Here is a 22,524-nt window from a genome sequence, read left to right as displayed (position 1 = left end):
AACTTTGAGTTTCACCAAAACTTGTCCCCTTGCTGCTTTCACAACAATCATCCCTTCCAAGCCAGCTTTGGTAAGCAAACCTTCCCCTTAGGAGAAGGGGATGTTGTTACAGTGATGTGTTCTCCAGGGTAAAACCCTGCCTCCTGGACGCTCCTGTACAGGCTCCTACAAGTTTAAACCACTCCACACACAGCAGCCGAAGACGAGGAAATGCCTTTTGTGCATGCCTTTCCTCCTCACAGAGCCACAGCAAAGTTGAAGTTAAACTCTGCTGTTGCACTTTCAGATCTTCGCTTTTTTTTCCACATCATAGGGGAAGAAAACAGAACTTCGCTGTCCTTGTGTTACTCAATCTAGCTTTTGCATTGTGCAGTTAATAAAAATGAAACAACATGGGAAGGGAAGACAGCCTCTGGTAATTTAAAATCTTTGCTGTGTTACCAGGACCCTTCTAATTAAGGCCATATTTAAGCTCCCCAGCTAATTAACTGCAGGAAAACAAATTCACTTTTAAAGAAAACTTTTCAAGCACTGGACATCAAGGAGCCTTTGTTTCATTCCCACATTTTCTCATTCACCACCTGAATTCCATAACCAAGAAAACAGAACTGGCAACACCTGCTTTATGACCGTACACTCCTTTTGGGTACGGCACGCTTTAACATCTAGCATGCCAGTCACGAACAAAACATCACACAGCTCTGCATCTTCGATAAGAGCTTCAGTTATTAAAGTTGCCATCATTACACATCCACTCCACAGCTGACTTAAACACACCAGTGCTGTTACTCTCTAGTATCTAATACCACCAAGAACACAATTCAGTCTAATGTTTTCGCTGCACAATGCTTCAGTGTAACATTGACAAATGCAGACTTCTACGAGACCCTGACAGAGCTTTTTGAAGTGAATAATTAGCTTCCAGTTTATGACAGGTTTGCATATCAGAGCTAACTCAGGAACTGCCGTGGCTCTTCTAGTCTCACTTAAAATTGTTTCCTCAGCTTGTTCAGTTAAAACTAGGCATTGGAACTGGTCTGCATTGTTTAAACTTGCTCTAAATTCAGTTCAGGTCAACTTATGAAAGCCCCTTTCATTTGAGTTTGAAAGCGTATTAATAACCTGGGGTAAATTTAATAGGTCTTTAAGTGCAGCTTTTCTTGGGCAGCAAAGGCCTAACCCCTGTCATGCCTCTGGTGGCACTCGCTACGAACAGGCCACAAGACAGCCTGAAGGGACCCTTCCCATCTGGGGGCAAACCTAGCTACCACATCATCGGCAAAAGCATTTGAAGAAGGCAATAGTTTTGTAGCCATTCTGAAGAAATATAATTAGGAAAGTTACTTCAGAAAAGTTACCTCAGAAAAAAGGGGAAAAAAGCTAGGATATCACACACATAAGCTACAAAATTTCAGATTCAGTCTCATTTCCCACCCCTTGACAAATGTCTGAAGTTTTGCATCATGTTTGAGGGCAGTGAAATTAAATGTCAATGCTTTCCACAGCATTACTTCACTCTGTCCAGAGAGCGCCTTGTGCAACCAACAAACCCCCGCAGCACCGCTTCAGCTTCCTCACCCCAGAAGCAGCCCCACGCACCCCACAGCCAGCCCCACGCCAGCCTGCACTCGTGGTCTGGATGATATTACCAATATTTAACCCAGGATCCAACCAATGCTATGTTTTCTTTAAGATTTGACTTCAATATTAAAGGGAAGCCATTTCATTGAAGTGACTGAAGGAGGAGGAAAGCAAGCAGTGCAGTGCAGCTATCTGAAAGTTAAACATTATCCTCCCCCTGTGTAAAAAGCTTTCTGACAGGCTAACTGCAAGCTGTTTAATATTGCAATGGCAGAGTGAGACGAAATGAACCAAGAATTTAAAAAATAATAAAAATGGAGTATCATGTTTTTGTCTAACAAAGAAATTAAGCAGCAATTCAGTATAGCAATGAACTGTTTTCTCTCAGTGTGTTAGGAGGACTGAGAAATGAAGATGCAATTATTAACGGATTAAAGGCTGCAGGCATTCTGCTACAGCTGAGTAAGTTCTGCCAGAGAACTCCTCGAGGATGAAAGATTTCATTTTTAAAGAGCGTGCATGATCTTGCAGAAAAGTCTTCAGAGAACGCAGTCACACAAGAACTGTTCGAAGCACCATGGCAATAACCCATCACCCCCTTCCCCAGCGCTATGAAAACCCCAGCTGAATACCACGTAAGCCACATGCTCAGAAAAAGCAGAATGGAAGAAATTTACTTTTCATTTCAGTTGCTTCACATACCCCAAAAAAAAAAAAAAAAGCAGTAAAAAAGCATACTTCTGAGTTTAATTTTGCAAGGAGAGGAAAAGCTCTTCTTCCCCAAAGCAGAATCGCTTTCTGGAGACTAAGGAGATGAAATACAAATCCTGGTTCTGGTAAGGTGGTGGCTAAATCCTCGCTTTTATCAATGTGATATGGTATCTGAAACACACAAGATCAGAACTGACTGTGCCTTCAGCCTCAGAGGAGCTAGCACTCCCCAGGCTTTCTTTAGCCACCCAGACATCCCTCCCACCCACAACATGATCAAAAAGGCATTAGGCAATGAAGCCATCTCCTGCACTGTAACATGAAAGGCAGTCAGTTGACTCTCCAAGCAGTTTCCTACCACCTCAGCACACCTGCCTGTTCAGGCAGGTGAGAACAGCGTTTATTACTCTGCCTTTCAGGTTTTAAAAGTGTAACATTTTGCATAGTGCTTACCTCACTGTATTGAAATAGTACAAAACAGGGAATTTCTGGCAGTTGTCAAACAAGCTGGTACAAGTTTACCATTATGTTATAGTACATAGGGAACATTAACAGTGTATGCACACCGAGCCCATATTCTGGACGTGATGTAATTCCCCTTGGGTGTAGGATCAGCACTGCACACAAAGCCCATTGTGCCCAGCATCATATCATGCTATGAGCATGAGCTTCACACCTGGCCCCAGACAAGCACTGTGAAGGCATGAAGCCCACATCCTAGCTCTTTGCTAATAAAAGGTACAAGGTTTACAAAAAATAATATTGCTTTCAACCACATACACAAGGCCAAGTCTTTATCGGTAATGCTGATCTGACCAAACATCATCTGTCCCAGCACTTATCTTCATTTGTAGATGCTCTTAGAGGAAACTTCATCTTCACAGCTTTATTGCAATGCGATAAGCTCTCCCCTTTGCAGGAGGGAAGGGTGATTGAACTCCTTCCAGGAGCAATTTAAACCTGGATAAGCTGACACATACGCAGTCCTGTCCCTCCCCTTCCACTCCTCCTTTGCTCTCTCCACCCCAAACATTACCTGGTCCAAGATAAAAGAATCACTCACTTCCAAGCTACTTCTCAGTTATTTAAAGCAACAGCCCCTTATGACCCCAGTTTTGATTGGGTTCTTGCTCACACTCACATAAGCTTAATGAAACCCACTTGCAGCATGCTTTACTTGGCAGCTGGCACTACTCCTGATCTCTTTCTCAGTCTTTCAAACTACACAGGTAAATCCAAAACAGCAAGACACTCAAAAGTTGCAAAAAAAAATTGACAGGAGTAGGCAGCAATAGCCAGAGGTTCAAAAAGAAGAGTAAGTTAAGGAGCAGGAGCAACACAGAAATTTAAAGCTGAGGGAGAAGCTTAGAAGATCTTGAGCATGGTGAAGACAAAAATGGGGAGAAGAGAAACCCCTGCTAACTGGTGGTTGTGCCCCCAGCACAGGCTTGGCCTGGAAACACAAGTCTCCTTTGGCCTGAGCAGCGCATCCTCCCCCCAGATGCTACATTTACTTGTGGGACCATGCTGCTCGGGAAGAGCCATCCACGTTTGCCCTGGGAGGCTGTTCGATGAGGTTGGCCTCCAGACCAGACACACAACCATTACTGCAGGTAAGGAAGATTTCCACACTAGGAAGCATGGAAACCTTTTACCGAACAGGCTGAGTGTCTAAAAGGAACACACACAGACCAAGCAGTTTTAAATAACATGAGTTTGCAGGGTCTCCCAATGGGTACTGGAGCTGGAAACCAGCATGCATCCTGTTTGGTTTAAATAGCGTTAAAAGTGATGACTTGCCAAGTGAATCTGATCATCATCCTTCCTGCCACCCCTTCTGAGCCTTTAAGACTTGTACAAATGCTGCCAGGCCCTAAATCTTCGAACATGAAATCATCCTTTAAAGCAGCAGCCAAGACAGTATACTTGTTAAGGGCACCGCGATGTGAAGAGAGCTGTCATGCAGATCTCATTCATGCCTTTTGGTCTGTGGCACTGGCAAGATTGAAATACCACCTCTCAATCCCACAAACAGCATTTAAAGCCCTCTGGAGAAACAGCAATCAACACTCCTTAGTAAGAATTCTTCAGTTACTATATTCAGCAATGCTCAGCAGTTTTGATTTAGTAAATACATTGCTCACCCTCTTCAAGTGAATCACAGAATGGTTTGGGTTGGAAGGGACCTTAAAGTCCACCTGGTTCCAACCCCATGCCACGGGCAGGGACACCTCACACCAGACCAGGTTGACCAAAGCCCAACCCAGCCTGGCCTTGAACACCTCCAGGGATGGGGCATCCACAGCTTCTCTGGGCAGCCCATTCAGTGCCTCACCACTCTGAGTAAAGAATTTCTTCCTTCTATCTAATCTAAACCTACCCATTACTCCTTGTCCTCTTCACTACACCCCCTGATAAAAGAGTCCCTCCTCAGTCTGCTGCTAACATCCCTGCTTTATCGTACTCATAGCAGGTAAGTACCACTGGAAATCAGCAAATTTGAGGCAGCTGATGATAACAGAAGTCAGCACAATGTAAGCCAGAAGGCATCTGTCCACAGAAAGACAGGGCACATTTGATACAGTCGGGAAAAGCACTGAGCCCGACCGCTGTTTGCTCAGCGGCACATTCAGGGCTGGAGGCAAACAAGCAGCGTCATTGTTTTAGGGCCGCGTGCCCCGCACAATGAAGCCTCTGCTGCCACAGCTGTCACTTTGGATTTTAATTCATCCTTCTACATTTCAACAGCCCAGGAAACCCAAGGAGCAAGGGTACTTAACAGACCTGTTCTGGGCTGTTTAAGGGATTGGTGCCTACCTTGTATATTTTTCCATGGTACAAAGGTACCTAAGTCGGATGAGAAAGTGCAATGTCAGGATGAGCTGTCAGCAGCAGCAACCAACCTGCTCTCCTCCTCAGATCCTCTCCCAGCTGCTCACAGACCTGTCCCAGGGGAAACCCCAACTATCGCACCCCACATACCCTGCAGATGTGAGATTAGGCCCACCAGCCCAACCCAGCAAGCTACGTTCAGCTATCTGAATGCCCCTATAGCCGTAACACTAATTTACTCTGAACCAGGTAGCCAGAACTGAAGTGAGCCTGTAAAGACAAAATTGCAGCACATACCCATTGAACAGCTATTCTTAGATTCAGAGCTGTGAACTCCAGGCACTGCAGTCTGCAAACGCCACCTCGGATGTGCTCAGTGCAAGCCCCCACTCCCTGCAAAGGAGAGCTGAACTATTTGTTTAGACAACATTTACAGAGCCTCGGCACAGCCTGCCTTGGGATTACCATTCTGCCTCAACCCTTTGCTTTAGCAGGACCAGTTTTACAGGTCGCATCAGCCTTTCAATATTGTGGCATAGTTTTAGTCTCTTTCAAAAGATCATGCTTCATACAGAGTTCCACCACAGCACAATTCCTCCTTTTTGCTGTATGCTATTTCCTCTGAACATATGGTTGGTAGCCTTAATCTTTGCTGAATTCCTGCAGAGCAAGTCAAGTGGCGGTGCTATGAATGTGACCTTCCCTTCCCCTTTCACCCATGGATGCAAGTTTAGACTTGAACCAGATCTCATCAGCCTGCAGCATGCTGTTACTGCTTTAGCCAGAATTACTTAGCTGTTTTCTCCCTGAATAAGCCCTCTGCAGATCAGGTGATGTGCTCCTCAAGGCTAGAGCTACACAACAGAGAAACCAAACAAAGTTATCCCATTAGCTTTCTGACCAGCAGAGATTTCTTCACCAAGCACAGGGACATACACCCAAAAACACTTTCGTCCTTCCTAACATACCCTGATACCCAAACCACCTCCAGCCCGCTTCTATCTTAAGTCAAGGTCCACCTTTAAAACAAACCAACTCTTACCGTGCACTTCTTTCCCCCCCTCACATGCTGTTTTTTTTCCTCCAATCAAATGTTTTTTTCCAGAAGGTCAATATAGATTACAGAGAGGTGCAATTATAAGCACACAGAACTGTACTTTGAAACCCTGCTCAGCCTGCCACTGAGAGGTACCATCTTCTTAAAATGAGCACAATTAAAACTCAAGTTTGCTAATTGATAAGGTTCTGTGCTTATAAAAGTGCAAAGTAAATATTACTTTGGACTCCGTTAAATCCTTAGCATTCTATATGTTGGAGAGTATTAAGCAGGATTTGATCATATCTGATCTGGCTATTTATTGTGTTCTGCTGTTTTTATTGGCAGTTTTGTTTTGTTTTTGAACTAAGTTGGCATACCAGCAAGTTTTCACACAGAGCACTGATATAAGCAATAAAGAATTCCTCAGCCTAAACATGTTGGTTATAAGAAAAGAAGTCTCCCAGAGCAGGATGATAAGGTCACTGCAGTCAAGTACAAGCACAATGAGATCTCTGAAAAGGAAAGTTGCTGCTGAAGCCCAGTTTGTCAGTCACAGAAAGCAGCACAGTAGTTTTTGGTAAGCTTTGCTAACAAATTGGTGCTCTGCTGCTGCAGAAACCCTGAAAGAGAATTTGTGCCACACAGTTCAAAGCACACCCACGGGGCAATTCCCTCCTGGTGAGGAAGAGGAGGGCCCCAACAACTCACTGCAGCACGGGCAGGAGGAGATATCACCCCAGACAAGCCCTGTGGCCAGGCCCAGAGCTACTTCCCACTGCCTTGGCCTGGAGGAAGCTCTTGCCCTTGTTTGGTTTCACTGGATAGCATATGATGACAGCAAAAGCAGAAATGAAGGCAATTAGGAAACCCAGACTGAATTCACTGTTAGCACAGCTACAGCCGTTACAGAAATGGCAGGAGTTGCAGTTGCACAAAAACTGTTCCTTAACTAGCAGGCTACTATCACCTCTACTTCCAGACGATCGTACAGAGTCACCACAGGAGGCCAGAAGGAAACCCAGCCCAAAATGGGGTTCGAAGGGCAACGCGACCAGCTCATCTCCTGCGTTTGAGCCCACACTGTGACACCGGTCAGAACAAGACAAGGAACACCCAGTACTTCACAACACCATGAAAACCAGCTACTGGCAGGTCACTCCCTCTGGGCCATGCCACGCCAAGAGCCTGTGATGCTGGTCAGGTGAGTGTGGGGCTGCTGGTGCCCTGTGCCCCAGGCAGGGGGCAAAGCCCCACGGGGAGAGGAATGAGAGCAGGGGCTGGCAGCCAACTGAGACAATAGAGACAGATCTCAAGTGCAAAGAGAAAAAGGGTGTAACAGGAGAGAAAGTAATGGGCTAAAACAAAGGACAAGGAGGAAAGGCAACAGCAGCAACAAGCTCGGCCCTGTAGTTGTGCTAGAACACGTCCAGGAGTCACACAGCTGCAACAAGCAGCTTAACAAAAGCTGTCTTCTCCAGAATGTCACCGTCCTGGTTGTCAACAGTTTGGCTGGGAAGTTTCAACATGCCCTGGGGCCTGTAACCTGCCACGTAGGATAATCAGGACAGCAAGAGCCACTCCAACATAAATCCCTCAGCAGAAAGCTTAGGGCAGCACGGAAAGGAGGGAGCTCCTCTTGAAGCAGATGGCTCGTTTCAGGAGGCAGCTGCCAGCAGGATTAAGATGCTGTAAGACTCCCAGCAGCCAGGGTGGTGAAAAGGACAGGGGCACAGGGGCTTTCCCTTCAAGAACAGCTCCAGCAGTGTAAAAGGAGCTCCTCAGAGCTGTGGGGTTACACAAGCACGCAGCAAGCAGAGCTCAGGGCAGGGATGCTGCTGTCAGGTCAGTAGGAGAAACTCACCCAGCGGTAGCCAGATCCCAACAACATTTGTCAGCGGATGATTTCATTACACCAGAAACCTCTGCCTCAGAGGCCAGAACTCATCCACATTCTGGGTTTTAAATTCTTAAAGTGGAGCACAGTCACACATCTCATTAAGACTGCACACAATGAGCCTCCAGAGGCAGCCGCCGATTCCTCGTCTCACCGCTCACCTCCACTGCTGACAGAAACCCTCCCCACCCCTCGTGAGAGGTGCAGCTGCAAGTACACAATTGTTTTCCAAGCCAGCCCAAGCTTTAAGACTCGCTATTCATTTTCACTGCTGTGTTTCTCTCAAGATGGGGCCGCTCAAAGCGCTGCCACCTGGCAGAGGACAAGCACAGCGGCGAGACATCGTACGTGGATCCCAAAGCTTGGGGTACAGCAAGCAGAGAAAGCTCACCCCTGGCCCTTGTGGACAGGGCACCTGTTCTCACCGCTGCCAGAAGCCAGACAGCCCAGGGCTGTGTCTCAGGAAACAGTGGCTTGAAATAGAGCCAAAATTCATTCTTCATTTGAAAGATGGGCAGCCCGGGGAGGGAACACGCTGCTGGCAAGCAGGAGGCTCCCTGCAAGCCGGAGAGCGGCTCTGCCATCAGCCCCTGCCAAATGGAAACGACCTTTCACAGGGCTTTACCCTCACCGCGCTTTGCTGGTCAACAATGGAAAATCAGCCCCACACCGGGTTTGCCGGCTTCAGAACCAGTCAGCACGCAGCATACGAGCTGGAAACCGGGGAAAGAGCCCAAATCCGAAAGCCCCGGCCCCCCACCCGCCCCCGGCCGCCTCTCACCGACGTGGGACATGGGCAGCACGTCGTTGCCGGTGCCTCGGTAGTTGTAGATGACAGCGCCGGCGGCGCCGTGGCCCGCGGCCACGCGGATCTTATCGGCGAAGCTGCAGCCGCCCCCTCGCTGGATCAGGGCGAGCCAGCCGGAGCCGGAGCCGGAGTCGTCGGCCGGGGGGGCCCCGCTGAAGTTGGTGAAGGCGCCGCAAGCGTTGAAGCCGTCCTGGCCGTCGGGCAGCACCAGCAGCCCGGCGGCCGCCTGCAGCGGCGAGTCCTGCCCGTACAGGCCGCCCTCGCCCGCCTCCCAGCCGCTCCGGTTGCCGGACGAGCCGTCCTCCCACGACACGTTGAGCCACGCCGTCCACACCGCCGCTGCCGCCCAGCTCCCCGGCGCGGCGCCCAGCAGCGCGCCCAGCGCCAGCAGCGCGGCCCCCGCCGCCATCTCCCGGCACGGCCCCGAACGGCTCGGCCCGGCCCGGCCCCGCCGCCTAAATCGGCGCGGCCCCGCCGCCGCCTCCGCCCACGGGGGAGGAGCGGGGCCGCCCCCGCTGAGGGGTCCCCGGGCAGCCGGGCGCTGAGGGGAGGTTGGAGTCCGCCTGCTCCTCGGAGGTGTTTGTGAGGGTGGGAGGCTCCGCTCCCAGGGGCTGCCGTGTGGGGGTTGCCCTCACAAGAAGGAGCCGCTCTCCAAACTGGCCTCGTGTCACTACACACAGGGTGGCCCTCTTGGTGGAGCCTATTGTTTAGAAAGGATTATTTCTTGTGTAGTGACGGATCTGCTACTGCCTCTGTAGCCATGACCAAAAATCCGAGTCACAGAGTGGTAGGGATTAGAAGGGACCTTGAAAGATGATCCAATCCCAAACTCTAAGCACAGAGTCAAACCCTTTTGTGGTACAAGCTGGCACCGCCTGTTTTTTCACACATGGCCTTCTGGCTGATCCCGAACCCACACGGCCGATAACCGGTACCTCAGCGCAGACCAACAGCACCCATTTTCCTTCACGTACACCTGTGCTGAGTGCAAGACAACCGGTGTTGGGCAACCAAGCCCAGCCCTGGGGACACCACCGGAGTTGGGCCAGGTGTGAATAACAACTGGGGGACAAGGGACTTGAATCCAGTCCCCACACCAGTGACCGCCCTGCTGAGTATGCCGCTTGCAGGCACAGCACCTGGCGAGGCTTTTGTAGCTCAGGAGCACAGGGAGATCAAAGTTTGGTTTTGCTGCTGAAACAGAAGCACAGCACGAGTAGGTGAAGCAATTTGCTAAAGATCAATATTGCTAAATACGCAGAGCTCACTGAGCTCTGTCCAAGCCTAAACAAGCCTCTCATTTTCTCATTCCACATGTAAGCAGACAACTCATTGCAACAGCATCTCTTGCTATGATAAGAAATATATCTTTTAAGAAATCAAATACATGTTTTTGTTTTGAAATCTGCTCCATATAGGCACAGGGAACAACTTAACGACACCCTGAAAACATAGCCAAGCTTTATAGGATGGAGAGGAGCCAAACCACAGCTTCAAATACTTTTGGAGCTTTAGGGATGTTTAGCTCTGGCATTTTCACCACGACAAAATTGGACCAAAGACAAAAACTCTTGAGGATACAAAGCTTCCTACAGCCCTGGGGTTTTTAAGTGTGAGGCTTTGGCTCAGCAGCAGCGTTTTGCTTCTCCATACAGTTTGTAGCAGGATTAAAATAAAGCGACAAGATGGCAGATGTTAGGGCTGCAGCTTCATGTGCGGAAACGTTTTTTTGCAGTGGGAATAATGCAGGGAGCAGCCCCGTGAGGCACTGTAGCGGTGCTATGCTGAGGGACAGCTTCTTGTCCACTTCAGGCTTCATCTGGTAATAAATAACTTCCCCACTCTTTGGCAGCTGTTGTGCAACATGCATGCTATCCAGGACAGTGTCTGGTGGCAAAATATCCACAACATACTTGGTTAATCCCACCAAAACGAACACAGAGACTAAACTTGAACTTCTTACCATGTAGCATAATAACAAGCAACGATCCCTCTAAATGTGATAGCAGATGCTGCCATGGCATTATTTCACTACCAAGTTTCTGACTACTTGTTCAGGCAATGCTTCCACTTGCTTGAAAATAACCAAGTGAGCAAACAGCTGGCACAAACACCAAGGTTGTTCACTGTGTTTGGGGAATTTTTCAAGTTAGAAAAGCAAAGGAAGTCAAATGTTTGTGCTGGGAAAAGAAGTAGATGCTTGTGTTGATTATGTTCAGTCCTTCAGAGTAAACACTGGTAGCTCAGGCCTACTTCGCTGGGCAGAGACCACCTGCAGCTGGTCAGCGGCCCTCGAGCATAGTTAGTGTCTGCTCCGTGCCTACACAGCTGAGAAGAGCTGGGTGACAGCACTGGTATGGTGTCAGAGCACACAGGGACACACTGGCAGCAAACTGAAGTGAGAATGTTTTAAAAACAGCATGCAAATTATATGCATTTTAAACTACGTGTCTAACACTACCAACTTGCTGGGCTCTCATTGTTAATTAAATCTTCTTCCAGAATGGTAATTAATAAACAGGCCTGCAGACTCACTGAAGTGTATCCTTTACTCATGTTCAAAAAATATAGTTTGTCTGAAGGCGTTCAGTTCAGTTGCTCATAATTCCCAAGAGAAAAGGAGCATCTGGAGTAGCATGCAAAAACAATAACTGCCACTAGAAATCCTGGTGGGATCAAGCAAGAGGAGCCCTAATAGATTTTTGTGTTTGTTTTGCCCCTGATTTTTTTCCTTGACATAAAAATCTGAGATTTTATAGATTTTGGAGAAAACACATTTTGTGCTGGAGAAAGAGGCCAGACTTTGCAGCGGCTGTGACAAGTCATACAACATATCTACAAGTTGTACAACATATCTCTGCTGCACTTATTTGCAAGATCTTTCTAAAAGTTTCTGAAAATAAAAGCACAGTAGCCCAAAATGACAGGATAAGAAACACTAAAGAGCTCCCACAAAATTAGAAGCAGAATTACATCTAAAGTAGGTTCTGCATGAAGGCATTTCTGGCACGGATCTGATTTTCTTTAACTTTAGAAGATTTTATTGTTTAAAAACCTAGGCTGCTGCCTAATTTTGCTTATAAATATATGTATTTTTCCCATGGCTACTAGGGGAGTCTCTGAGAAGTTCAAAAAATAGGGCAGCACTTTCAGATATAGTGAAATTTTGAGAATGCTTTCCTTGACTTCTACAGGTATGGACCCTATCATCACCTGCAGCTTTATCTTAATTGAATAAATATTTAAGCATCTTTTCTTTTTTTCCCTGGAGGTTAAAAAAAAAAAAAAAAGAGTATGCTAAATATTGCTTTTTAACGTCAAGCCAGATCATTCAGGTCATATTGCTGATGAAAGACCTGTATGGTCATGACCTTCAAAACTACATTTGTTTCTCATTCAAATACCCAGCAACGTGTCTTTGGAGGAGAGCTCACAAGGACACAAGAAATCTCTTCTGAGGCTGTGTTACAGCAGTTGGCACCAAATGCTCCAGGCCCTGTATATGGAACTGAAAGCATCTCTGAGCTTTCTCAACTAAATAACCCAGTGGAAAGGAGAAGCATTTGCAAAAGTGGAAAAAGAAAAAAAAAATGAAAAAAAAAAAAAACACACCCTAAAATGAAAACAAAGACTCAATGACCTGGGACAAAAATTCATGAACAAATGTTACTCTGAATCACAAGTTAAAGACAAGAGATGCTGCATTTCCTTACCCCAAACCAGCTCATGGCCACAGCCAGCAATGGAAGGGACTTGGGTAGGTGACTTGCTCCAGAGTAGGCAATTGTGTGGGTAAAGCACCCCAAGTTTTTAATCCAACTGAAAAAAACAAGGTGTAGCAATGGAGCTTGTGGTCCTTTGTCCCTTTACAAAGAGGGCAGGTTTGGGCTGGACTAGGTGTAGAGGCTGGAAACCTCTCCACTTCCTACCTATGGGTTTCAGGGGATTTCAGAAGGATCTGTGGTGATTCTTCTAATCAGCTGTGGAAGACACAGCTTGCCAGCTCCAGCTAAGTTTCACTATGAATCTAGGAGCTTGTTTGGCTCTAACACAGCTTGGAAACTCCAGTATACACCTCTCCATTCACTGGAAGTGGGGAAAAAAAATGTTCATCAGATTGCCCTGTTTGCTGGAACTGAAGTAATCCACTTGGCTCATGAAATGTGCACAAAAGTCTCCTGTGCCAGAGAAGCAAATACTCTTTTTCAGTAGTTCTTGCAGAGTGGGAGCAACTGTTGTGACAGTGCTACATGTGCCCTCCACTACCCCAGGGAAAATGGGTAAAATATTGTCCGCAGAGGCAGAAGATATGTAAAACAGAGTCTCACACAGTGACCAAAGCTCACATGCGTTCTTTTTACCATCAATAAACTCATGACTTCATGAAATTACTTTTTCCATCTATCATTTCAACAGAGGTTGGTTGATAAATAGAAATAAGCAATACCTGGGAAATGCCAGAAAATTAAACCGAAGGCATTCCCCAAAGGTGACTACAAGGAGCCTTGAGCAAGCAAAGCATCTGATGAATTAAAACAAAAAAAAACAAAATTTCAAGAAAGGCAGAACTCGCAAGACAACATGCTTTCAATCTGTTTCAGTTTCAGATGGAGCTAAGCATGATGTTACTCAGGCCTGTTGATTCAATGGTGGTCTTTATTCAGCAATGGTGGAGTTTCCGAGCAGGGGGCTGAATCAGTGGTTCCCTTCCCTGAGGCACATTGGGCAACCTGGGGACCAACATTTTCCATACCATGCACATAATGCAGTTGATCAAATGAGAAGCGTCAGATGACTGGAAGGCTGAACACATCCACAAGAGCAGAACACGTTGACACTCAGCCCTCTGAGGAAGAGTACAGTACAGTTTAAAATATTTGCCCTTCCTGGGTTGGTTTGTGCTGAGGCACAGACTGTTAGGCCACAGGTTGCAGCTACTTGCAGGAATCAGTGGCACATCCCTGAGGAGCTTTGGCATCCAAGGCCAACCCGTGGCTGTCTTCAGTTCTGACTTCACCTCCATCAAACCTCCACAGACCTCTGTGAAAAGCCTTCACAAAGTCCTACAGGGAAAGGTTAGCAGTGACTCCAGCTGGTCCTGAATCCTTGTTTACAGCACAGAGCCAAACACAGGAATGCTCTGAATGGGAGCTTTTAAGATCACACAACTGCAGAAGCTCAGCTGTCAGCATAATTAGGACAGAAGTTGTGACACACTTCAGTGACCACAGCAATGTCAGTGGGGACTTTGCCAACAGCCTCAACAGGCCGGGGATGTGCCAGGCTCACTCATGCCTTCCATCTACCCCCAAAGTTGCTGACAAATGCCAGGATGCACACCACCCACTAGAAACCACCCCCAGAGAGGGACCTGGGAAGAGAAAAATGCATTAAAATGGAAATAAATAAATAAATAAATGTCATGAATGGGAAAACCATCCCTGACAGGGTGCATGAGATTCAGGCTGCCAGTGCTTTGAGCTGGCTGCAGCTCAGGGCTTCGGGCCTTCTCTGAGAAGGCTGTGGCGTTGTCTAAACCAAAGACTGGCTCCACACTGAATGATTTGTCCCTGTATTTTTATTTTTTTTCCTGAGGTTTATTCTGGCATGTGACTTCAAAGCATGACAGGCCTGAACTGCAACGTCTGGCGCTAGAGGAAGCGCTCCTTTCAGCCTGAGAGAGAAGGCCTCACACCTGGGTTTAGGCTCAATGATGCCTCCCAGTGTGTGCTTCTTTCAACATCTCCTCCTTTAGATGGAAGAAACTGTAAGCCACAGGTATTTTTTTCGTCTGTGCCTTTTTGCACCTTTGTTTAGGCAAGTTCTGAGTTGAACCAGACCAGCGGCAGCTTGAGAGAACGCTACAGGGTGAAGGCCGAGTGTGAACACAGCAGATCTATAAAGGTACCAAAAATTGTATTTCAGTTGTATATATGTCATAATTAGGTACAAATAAGGTTTGTGTTTCATGTTTTTCTCACTCTTTGTGGAATGCATGTGGTGCTGCACTTTCACCTAGGTGAACTTTTATGGCTCTGTCAACGTAGCTGGAGAGCCTCACTGAAAACAGCAGCAGATTTTCACTGAAAACAGTGGTTGCTACAAACAGATTGCGGGGCCATGTAGCCTGAGAACACCTGACAATATTTAGGCTTAACTTTAAAATGAGGTAGTAACAAAAACATCTACAAAAACCATGGTGCACCTTATCACACCTTTGCTGATCCAGAGTTTCCATGTGCAAATGGCATAGTCTACACTCCACCAAAATCAACAGAAATACTTCTACCGGTTTTGTAAGGCATAAGATTCTTTTTCCTCTGTAAAAACCCTGTATAAATCCTCAGTTAGAAAGTCAGATGGGCTAGGATATAAGCAGACAGGGCAGTAAATTTAGACAGGAATTTTAAAAGAAAGGAGGCTGGTCCCAAAAGAGATTTAGTGAAATTTGGGCCCAAAATGTGTTCTAAAAGCCCCTGATCATCTGCTGCTTAGATCAGCTCCAAAATCTGCTGGTGATTCATTTTTGGTTTTGTTTTTCAAAGAAGTCCTGCTTGTCAATTGTATAGTTTTCCTGTCTGTGCTTATCCCTCTTCCCCTCAGACAACTTTCCTGCTTGTCTACACTGACAACCAATTTCAGAAAAATTGAGCTAAAAGCTTGGCAAATTCAAGAAGTTTCCCACAAGGTTTTTTACCTTGGCAGCTGGTGAGAAAACAGAATGCCTAGCTGGCTCCCACAGGGAGAGGCTGAAAACCCAGGTTTAGCAACCACACATAGCCTTTGGACAGCCAGCTCCTTGCTGCCTCTGCCCAGTGAGAGGCCCACTTGCGAGAAAGTTAGTTTTATTGTTTCAAGGAACAAGGAAGCAAAAAGGACTCCTCAACTGGTGCTGGGAACAGAAGTGAAGTCATAAGGATGGGAAAGAGGAAAAGCAGAAATATTTACCTGTGTGGAGTCAGAAGAGGTACAGGGACACAGGGGTCAGTTGTTAGGACAAAACAACACTTTGTTAGTTGTGTTACTCACATCATAATTTATTTGCTTCAAGCTCCCACTGTCCTGCTTCTAGATGTGCTTGCCCCTACCCAGATGGATGCCATTGACTGCTTTCCTGCAGTACCACAAGCACAAGAGGAGCATTGCACACCAGCGCAGTTTGGAGCTTGGGGGATTTCAAAGAAGCAGGAAAATAGATTTGAATCATCTCAGCTGATAAAAGGAACCAAGCCCAGCTCCTCTGTAGTGTGTCAGTGCACTGAGCACCTGGAGAAAAAGGTCTCGATCACTCTGTGCTTCACCAGGAGGGATCATCCCATGACATGTTGAGAAAAAATGTATGAAATTCTTAAATCCAGCTGGTATCCAGGCTCTGAGTCAGCCTGGGCAAGGCCCCCAAACCACAGGAGCCTTAAGAGGAGGTCAAAATTTAAACTAAATCTGCCTTGGTCAGTTTCTTCTTAGCTAGTGATGCCTAGCTCCTTGCGCAGGCAGTTACACTCAGGCAGTTCACAGCCTCTAAGCCTTTTATTGATCCTTCTAAGGTGTTTCCACTGCAGTTCCACTCTGGAGAAGAGGTACCAGGAGCTGACTCTCACTGGTGTACTGACTCACACTACAGAAGAGTTGGGCTTGGTTTCTTTTATTAGCTGAGACAATTCAACTCTCACCTGGCAATGTCCCTAAGGGATGGTGACTACCAGGTTTGCATCATTATGTTTTTTTGGAGCTGTAACAACTCACCCAACTTCAACCGCAATGGCACAACAGATAAGAGGTTACACTGATAAGTGACTAATGAGAGCTGCGTATGTTCTATAGTAAACTAAATGCTTGCAATTAGATGCCAGACTGATTGACTCGATTAGATGCAAATACATATTTTGGTGTTTCCACCAGGCATCATTAAACAGAGGATGACAATTTTCGTTTTTTAGGGGAAACAGCCAGCAGGTCGGTTTCTTTTGGTGGTTCTGGCAGTTAAGGTTTTTCAAAGCTTTTCCTGAGCTTTGACAACAGAGGAAGCCCACTAGAGAGCCACATTATGGTACCAGTTCAAACCTTCCACTGTTTTTCTAAGCAGAATTTGGGCTCCCTGTATACATTTACCATCAGGTATATGGACAAACAAGTAGATCACAGTATGTCATCACCTGAAATAAACCCAATGCTCATCACATTGATTATCTTGGAAGCTAAAAGAACAGCAATAAATACCAATGAGGTGAGGGACTGGGCTTTGTTGGCTACATGTCATGGGAGACCTGGAAAATCCAGACCTGAATGCAGCTTGCTGGCAGCATGTGCTCTGTGGAGGTGGGCACAGCCTGCAGGGATTTCCCCGGTTGCCTGGGGAGAAGTAGGGAGCCCATCTGGAAGGAAAAGGCTGGCTGCTCTGGAAATCGGACAGTCCAACCCTCCTCTGATCAGGTGCAGCTAGAGACATGCCCAGGGCTCTGTCCCATCGGGTTTTGAGTATCTCCAAGGATGGAGACTCCACAGACTCCCTGTGGTCAGCCACCCTCATAGTGAAAAAATGTTTTTCTTGTATGGCAGTTTCTGCCTGTTGCCTCTTGTTCTTTCATTGGGAATCGCTGAGAAGGGTCTGTCTCTGTCATTCCTTGCCCCATCAGGAATTTGTTTACATAGATAAAGTCTCCCTGAGCCTTCTCTTTTCCACACTGACCTGCCCTGGGGCTCTCAGCCTCTCCTTGTATTGACTGGTCCAGCTGGTGAAGGACTGGGTGCTTCCACTTCCCAGCCACTGCACTCAGTGCAGAGAAGCATGGAGTTACTGAGACAATTTTCCCTGGCAATGACAGATGGAGGAATTTAGTCCACACAAAGAGTACACTGACTTTATGGAGGCACTTGGGCTGCTGTTAGCAGAGCCATTTACTTCAGAAGGACTTCACAAAAACGGAAGTACATGGCATCTACTCTGTGGCAGTTCATTTGTTTTCACCTACAGGTCCCACAGGCTGCTCCAAGCTTGGACAGAGTACCTGGCTTTTTCTATACCAAACAGAGAGGATCACCAAAAATGTGTTGTAAAACAGAGATTACTCTAAAGTTCAAATGAGCAATGATATTTTAGAGAGTTAAGATGCGGAATCTGAGCAGGATTTTATACCAGCTTTCAAAACAAAAGCTAAAACCAAATTTCATTTTCAAACATTTATCCCACAAGTTTTTGATAGCTATTGCATCAGTAGCTAGCAAGATCGTATCTCAAAGTACTTCTGAGATAAGAAAAGTAATACCTGGAGTCTATAGAATATCCTGGAAACAAGTTGGAAGGAAGTACAGATCCACAAAAACTCTTTTCAGTTAGTGTATTATTCAGAATTGCCAATTACGTCTGGTGTATGAATAAGCTGATATATCTACTTTGCCCTGTTATACAATGGTTCTGCCAGGATAATGATCTTCATGAGGCTTTAACCAGCAGATTTCCCTTTCACCGAGTCTTATGGAGTAAACGCATCAGAACTCGGTTGATATTGTAGCTTAGTTGCTACATGGGCATAGCATCCAAATGTCAGCAGTAATGATATATATACATATATTCTGTACTCCTCTATCCTGCCTCCTCTCCTGTCTTCTCTTGTAAATGAACAGGAAAAAAATATAAGACCATACAGCCCTCTACCGACCCATGCCAGTACTGCTTAAAAGCAGGGACCAAACCCAGCTGTTCAGTGACTTTGCAGAGCACAGCTATTCTGCTACCATCCATGGTCCGATACTTCTTATTAAAAAAAGAAACTCCAAAATATTTTGTTTATATTTGAATGTGGCTCAAAAAACTTGATAATTCCCTTAATTTTCATTTAAATGTTGAGGCACTGCACTGGAAAAATGCTGTTCCAGATTCATATTCCATTGCCTTTCCAGAGAAAATCATACAAGTGCTGGAACTACTAAAAAGAGATATTTTAATTGTTTTTCCTAGCAAGAGCTTAGTCTCTGTATCATTGAATCAACCTGACTTTATGCAAATAAGACATAACCACCTACAGAAAAATCTTCCAGATTAAACGAGAGCATTTTCCCACCAATGATTTGTGTAATCAGAGAGGGAACAGGAAAGATGTTGCCAACAGCTTGACCTCTGAAATTTTCTGTTAGTAAAAGCTAATACTGTATCAGTTTTATCTCATGGCTGCATGTATAATGATAAACCAATACCCACAATCATGTCAAACTGACAGCAGCTGCCAGAGACAATGAGGAAGGAGTCACCAAGAATAGACTTTTTTTTTTCTCTTTGTCCCTTCCCAGCAACTTGAAATTACTAACATTTCCTGGACACCCAAACTTTGCCCAGAACTAACTAGCTAATTGCTGTAAAATTAAGCAGGTGCTTTTTGATGTGAAATACATACCTAATATTGCACCGCTGTAATGGAGAACAAGGCTGGTTAGAAATCTATTGATTTCATGTTAGTCAGAAGGAAGGAGGAAGGAAAAGCGAAGGAGAAACTGTGACCAAGGCCCAAAGTCCTAATAAGTTAACCTAGGTGACAGAATTCCGATAGACTTATTTATCTGCTACTATATTCCTGTATAGATGTGTGGTTGCCAATGTCAGGGCTGACCCGAGTGAGAGGCTAGCAATGATCCTGGGCCTGCTGTTCCTTTTTTAATCAGGAGCTCAGATCACGGGCAGCAGCAGGGTAGATTTTCTCTCAGTGCCCTGCCAACAGGGCATTTTACCTCTAGAGGCTCCAACCCAAGCAAGGGAGAGCACTCAGCACCGAGCCCCACAAACCTCTCTGTATGATGCCATCATTGGCAGATTCCATCCATATGCTACATTTCCTTCCCCAGCTCTGTGAACAAGTCTTCTACAGAAAGCTAAATCATTTCAAAGCACGCTCTTGTTCCAAGCGCTGCGCAGCAACAACCACTCCCCTCACAAGCATTTTCTGTTTGACCCCAAAAGTACAGCGCCACACTTTGCAGGCAGGGAAACAAACACAGGGGGAAGATGCACCTCTGTTGATTAGCTGAAGTCAAGAACTCATCTCACTGAATTTACCCTCGCTGTATTTAACACGTGTGAGTCCTGCATTGGTTTATTAACTTTGTTTGACATGAAATAGAGCCTAATATTAGATTTCAAAGGAAGGGGATATATCTTACCATAAAAACCCTATAAAAATCACTAGTCTTTGAGAAAACTAAATTAATTTGGGGACTTAACATAGAATATGCAGTTAATTAATATTAAGGGATTACAAGCCTCATGAAATACATTCTTGGGTATGTGATACTTCTGTTGCTTTCAATATTTTTTTTTTTTTAGAGAAAAAAACATCAGCAATATTAGGATCTGCTTTTAGAGCCCATCCTAAACAAGCACCTTGTTGCTGGAACCTAGTCTAACCGCCGTGGTTGTAACACCCGAGGGAACCTCAGTGTCCAGGCAAGGCTCCCAGCCGCTCCCTGCATGGCACCTTACAGAGACCCTTGTGCAAGGCACGGGGTGGTGCGGAGCCACCCTGCTCCGGGCCAGCTCCAGTCCCCAAGCCTGGCAGGCACCCGTTGTGCAGCTCTGGGAAGCCAGCCCATTCCTTTTTTGTTTGTACAGCAGCAGTGTGAGCTGACAAGCTCCACAAACAACCCCGAAAAATCAAGGTAATTCAAATCTTTCTGTGCTGGCCACTAAAATCTAAATTGCTTTCTCCAGTTAGAAGAAAATATTTGGTTTATTGGCCATGACACATTTAAGCTCCATTAGCAAACAGTAGCTCAGCTCTATCGTGCTGTCTGATATCAGATATCAGCCAGTTGATTGGGCATTACAAGGCACGGCACTTTCAGTGCCATACAGCGCGTGCGTTGTGCAATCCCTTAGGATGCATTTTGCTGGAGCTGGACTCCTGCACCTCACATGATGGTTAGATAAAGCACCTGCACTGCTGCTACAGCATGGGAAGTGCTCACTGAGACTCTGAACCAGCCTGCTCGAGGGCTGTGCTGGCTGACTCCTGCAAACTGCATGGCTGTGGGTGTCATACCCAGAAACCTCCTCATGTAGCAACCCAAAACAGTACCAGGGAGGTGATAAGTAAAATGCTGGCCCATCTCCACATGGAAAGCTTCTCAGTTTGCTCACAAAACCAGGTGAACTTTGACTTAAGCCAAAGAATTCCTAGTGCAGTGCTACCAAAGTGTATTTCAGGGCAGTAGCTATGTATATATTGCTTTTTACTAAAATTTTTATTATGCAGCTTGACCTAGAGAAGTACAGAAATAAAAGCCAAGCAATACAGTGTCACAGTTGGCTTCTTTTCCTTTGTGATAGATTCATAGCTATTAGGGCCAGAAGGTGTGATTAGAATAATTTTGTCTAACTTTTGGTTAAGGAATCTCAGAAGAGGCTGGGATCAGCTACTATTCAGAAAGGATTTTAAAAAAGATTAGAGGAAAAAAAAAAAAAAAAAAGGACAAGCTTTGCAAAGCATGTGCCTGTGCTTCAGATACTTGGAGGCTAGTTTGTTTTTGTCCTCCAGCCCTGAAATGTAAACTATTGCCTTCACAGCAGACACTACATGCTTCTCTACGTTACTGTCCAGAACAATTTATGTGCTGTGAAAGTATAAAATGGGTATATAGCCATATAATAATATAATATATAAATACATAATAACTCCAGAATCACGGTTGGGCTACACCTTACCGAGCTCACAACATAAACAGCAGAGTATATCTCAACAGGTCAAGTCTCAGATTTATTTCATAATGCTTTTTTTTTTTCCCATTGAGTATCTCGATTAAAGTAAGGATCACCCACAAACACCAACGCTTCCTTACAGTCCCATTGTGCTGTCCTGGACCAAACCCAAGAGAAATGATCACGTCCCGGTGCTTTACGCAGCGGTACTCACCGATATGCGACATGGGAATGGGGTAACTGCTTTTGCCCGGTGCATTGTAGATCACAGCTGCTGTCGCACCCATTCCAGCTGCCACATTGATTTTTTCAGCAAAAGTGCAATTGCCTCTTTCAATCAGTGCTATCCACGGCGGTTCTGTGACGGTGAACTGAGTGTTTGAGTCACAGGCTTGAAGGTTAGCAGCTCTAGGAATGGCCACCGAGCCCTGAGCACTGAGCAGGGGGGAGCTTAACCCGTACAGGCCACATTCACACTGCTCAGACACAGACCTGTTACTGGTGCTGTTGAAATAGAACAAACGTACAAAGGCGTTCACAGGAACCGTCTCTGTAGGCTTGAAAAAAATACTAATAATCACCAGGAGGCAGAAAGAACTGAACTTATCCTGCCTCATTGCTTATTCATATAAGCGCAAAATTTAGATGCCTACAGATATTTTCAGCTAGCGGTGGCCACTGTCAGCCCTCAGCCTGCCGACCAGTTTGAAATTTCAGTTCCACCAGGAACCTGACACCACCTACATAAGTCCTCGATGCGTCAGCGTGCTTATCTGGAGTGGGGGCTGGGAGAGAACCCAAGTGACACACCTGTGTATTGTTAGGTAGACATGCAGAATAAAGGAACCTCTAAGTAACTTCTGGCTCTAACTTTCTGCTCCTCTGTCACCACATGTCATTCCCTCCCTAGCTCCCCCCACCGTTTCTGGCCAAATTCTGGCCCTGATGCTGTTTCCTAAGCCCCCTGCTCTAGGAAG

The 22,524-nt window shown here is 45.9% G+C and overlaps 1 protein-coding gene across 2 annotated transcripts in view; it reads right to left on the bottom strand.

Moving 5' to 3' along the window:
• Positions 1 to 22,179, bottom strand: part of RNF128 (ring finger protein 128) — a 40,927-nt gene extending 18,748 nt beyond the window's left edge. Inside the window, exon 1 of one of the 2 annotated variants that reach the window (XM_068696932.1) lies at positions 21,762 to 22,179. In XM_068696932.1, coding sequence (XP_068553033.1) covers positions 21,762 to 22,164 — 403 coding nt within the window. In that variant the 5' untranslated portion in view covers positions 22,165 to 22,179. Of the gene's footprint in view, positions 1 to 8,838; positions 9,315 to 21,761 lie in introns of those variants that run through there. The other variant, XM_068696931.1, reaches the window with a different exon arrangement.
• Between the last annotated feature and the right edge of the window lie 345 nt (positions 22,180 to 22,524).

This window comes from Anas acuta, chromosome 13 (genome assembly GCF_963932015.1).
Source record: "Anas acuta chromosome 13, bAnaAcu1.1, whole genome shotgun sequence".
Lineage (NCBI taxonomy): Eukaryota > Metazoa > Chordata > Aves > Anseriformes > Anatidae > Anas > Anas acuta.
Note: the sequence above shows the minus strand (reverse complement) of the source record. Positions and strands in the feature narration are given on the sequence as shown.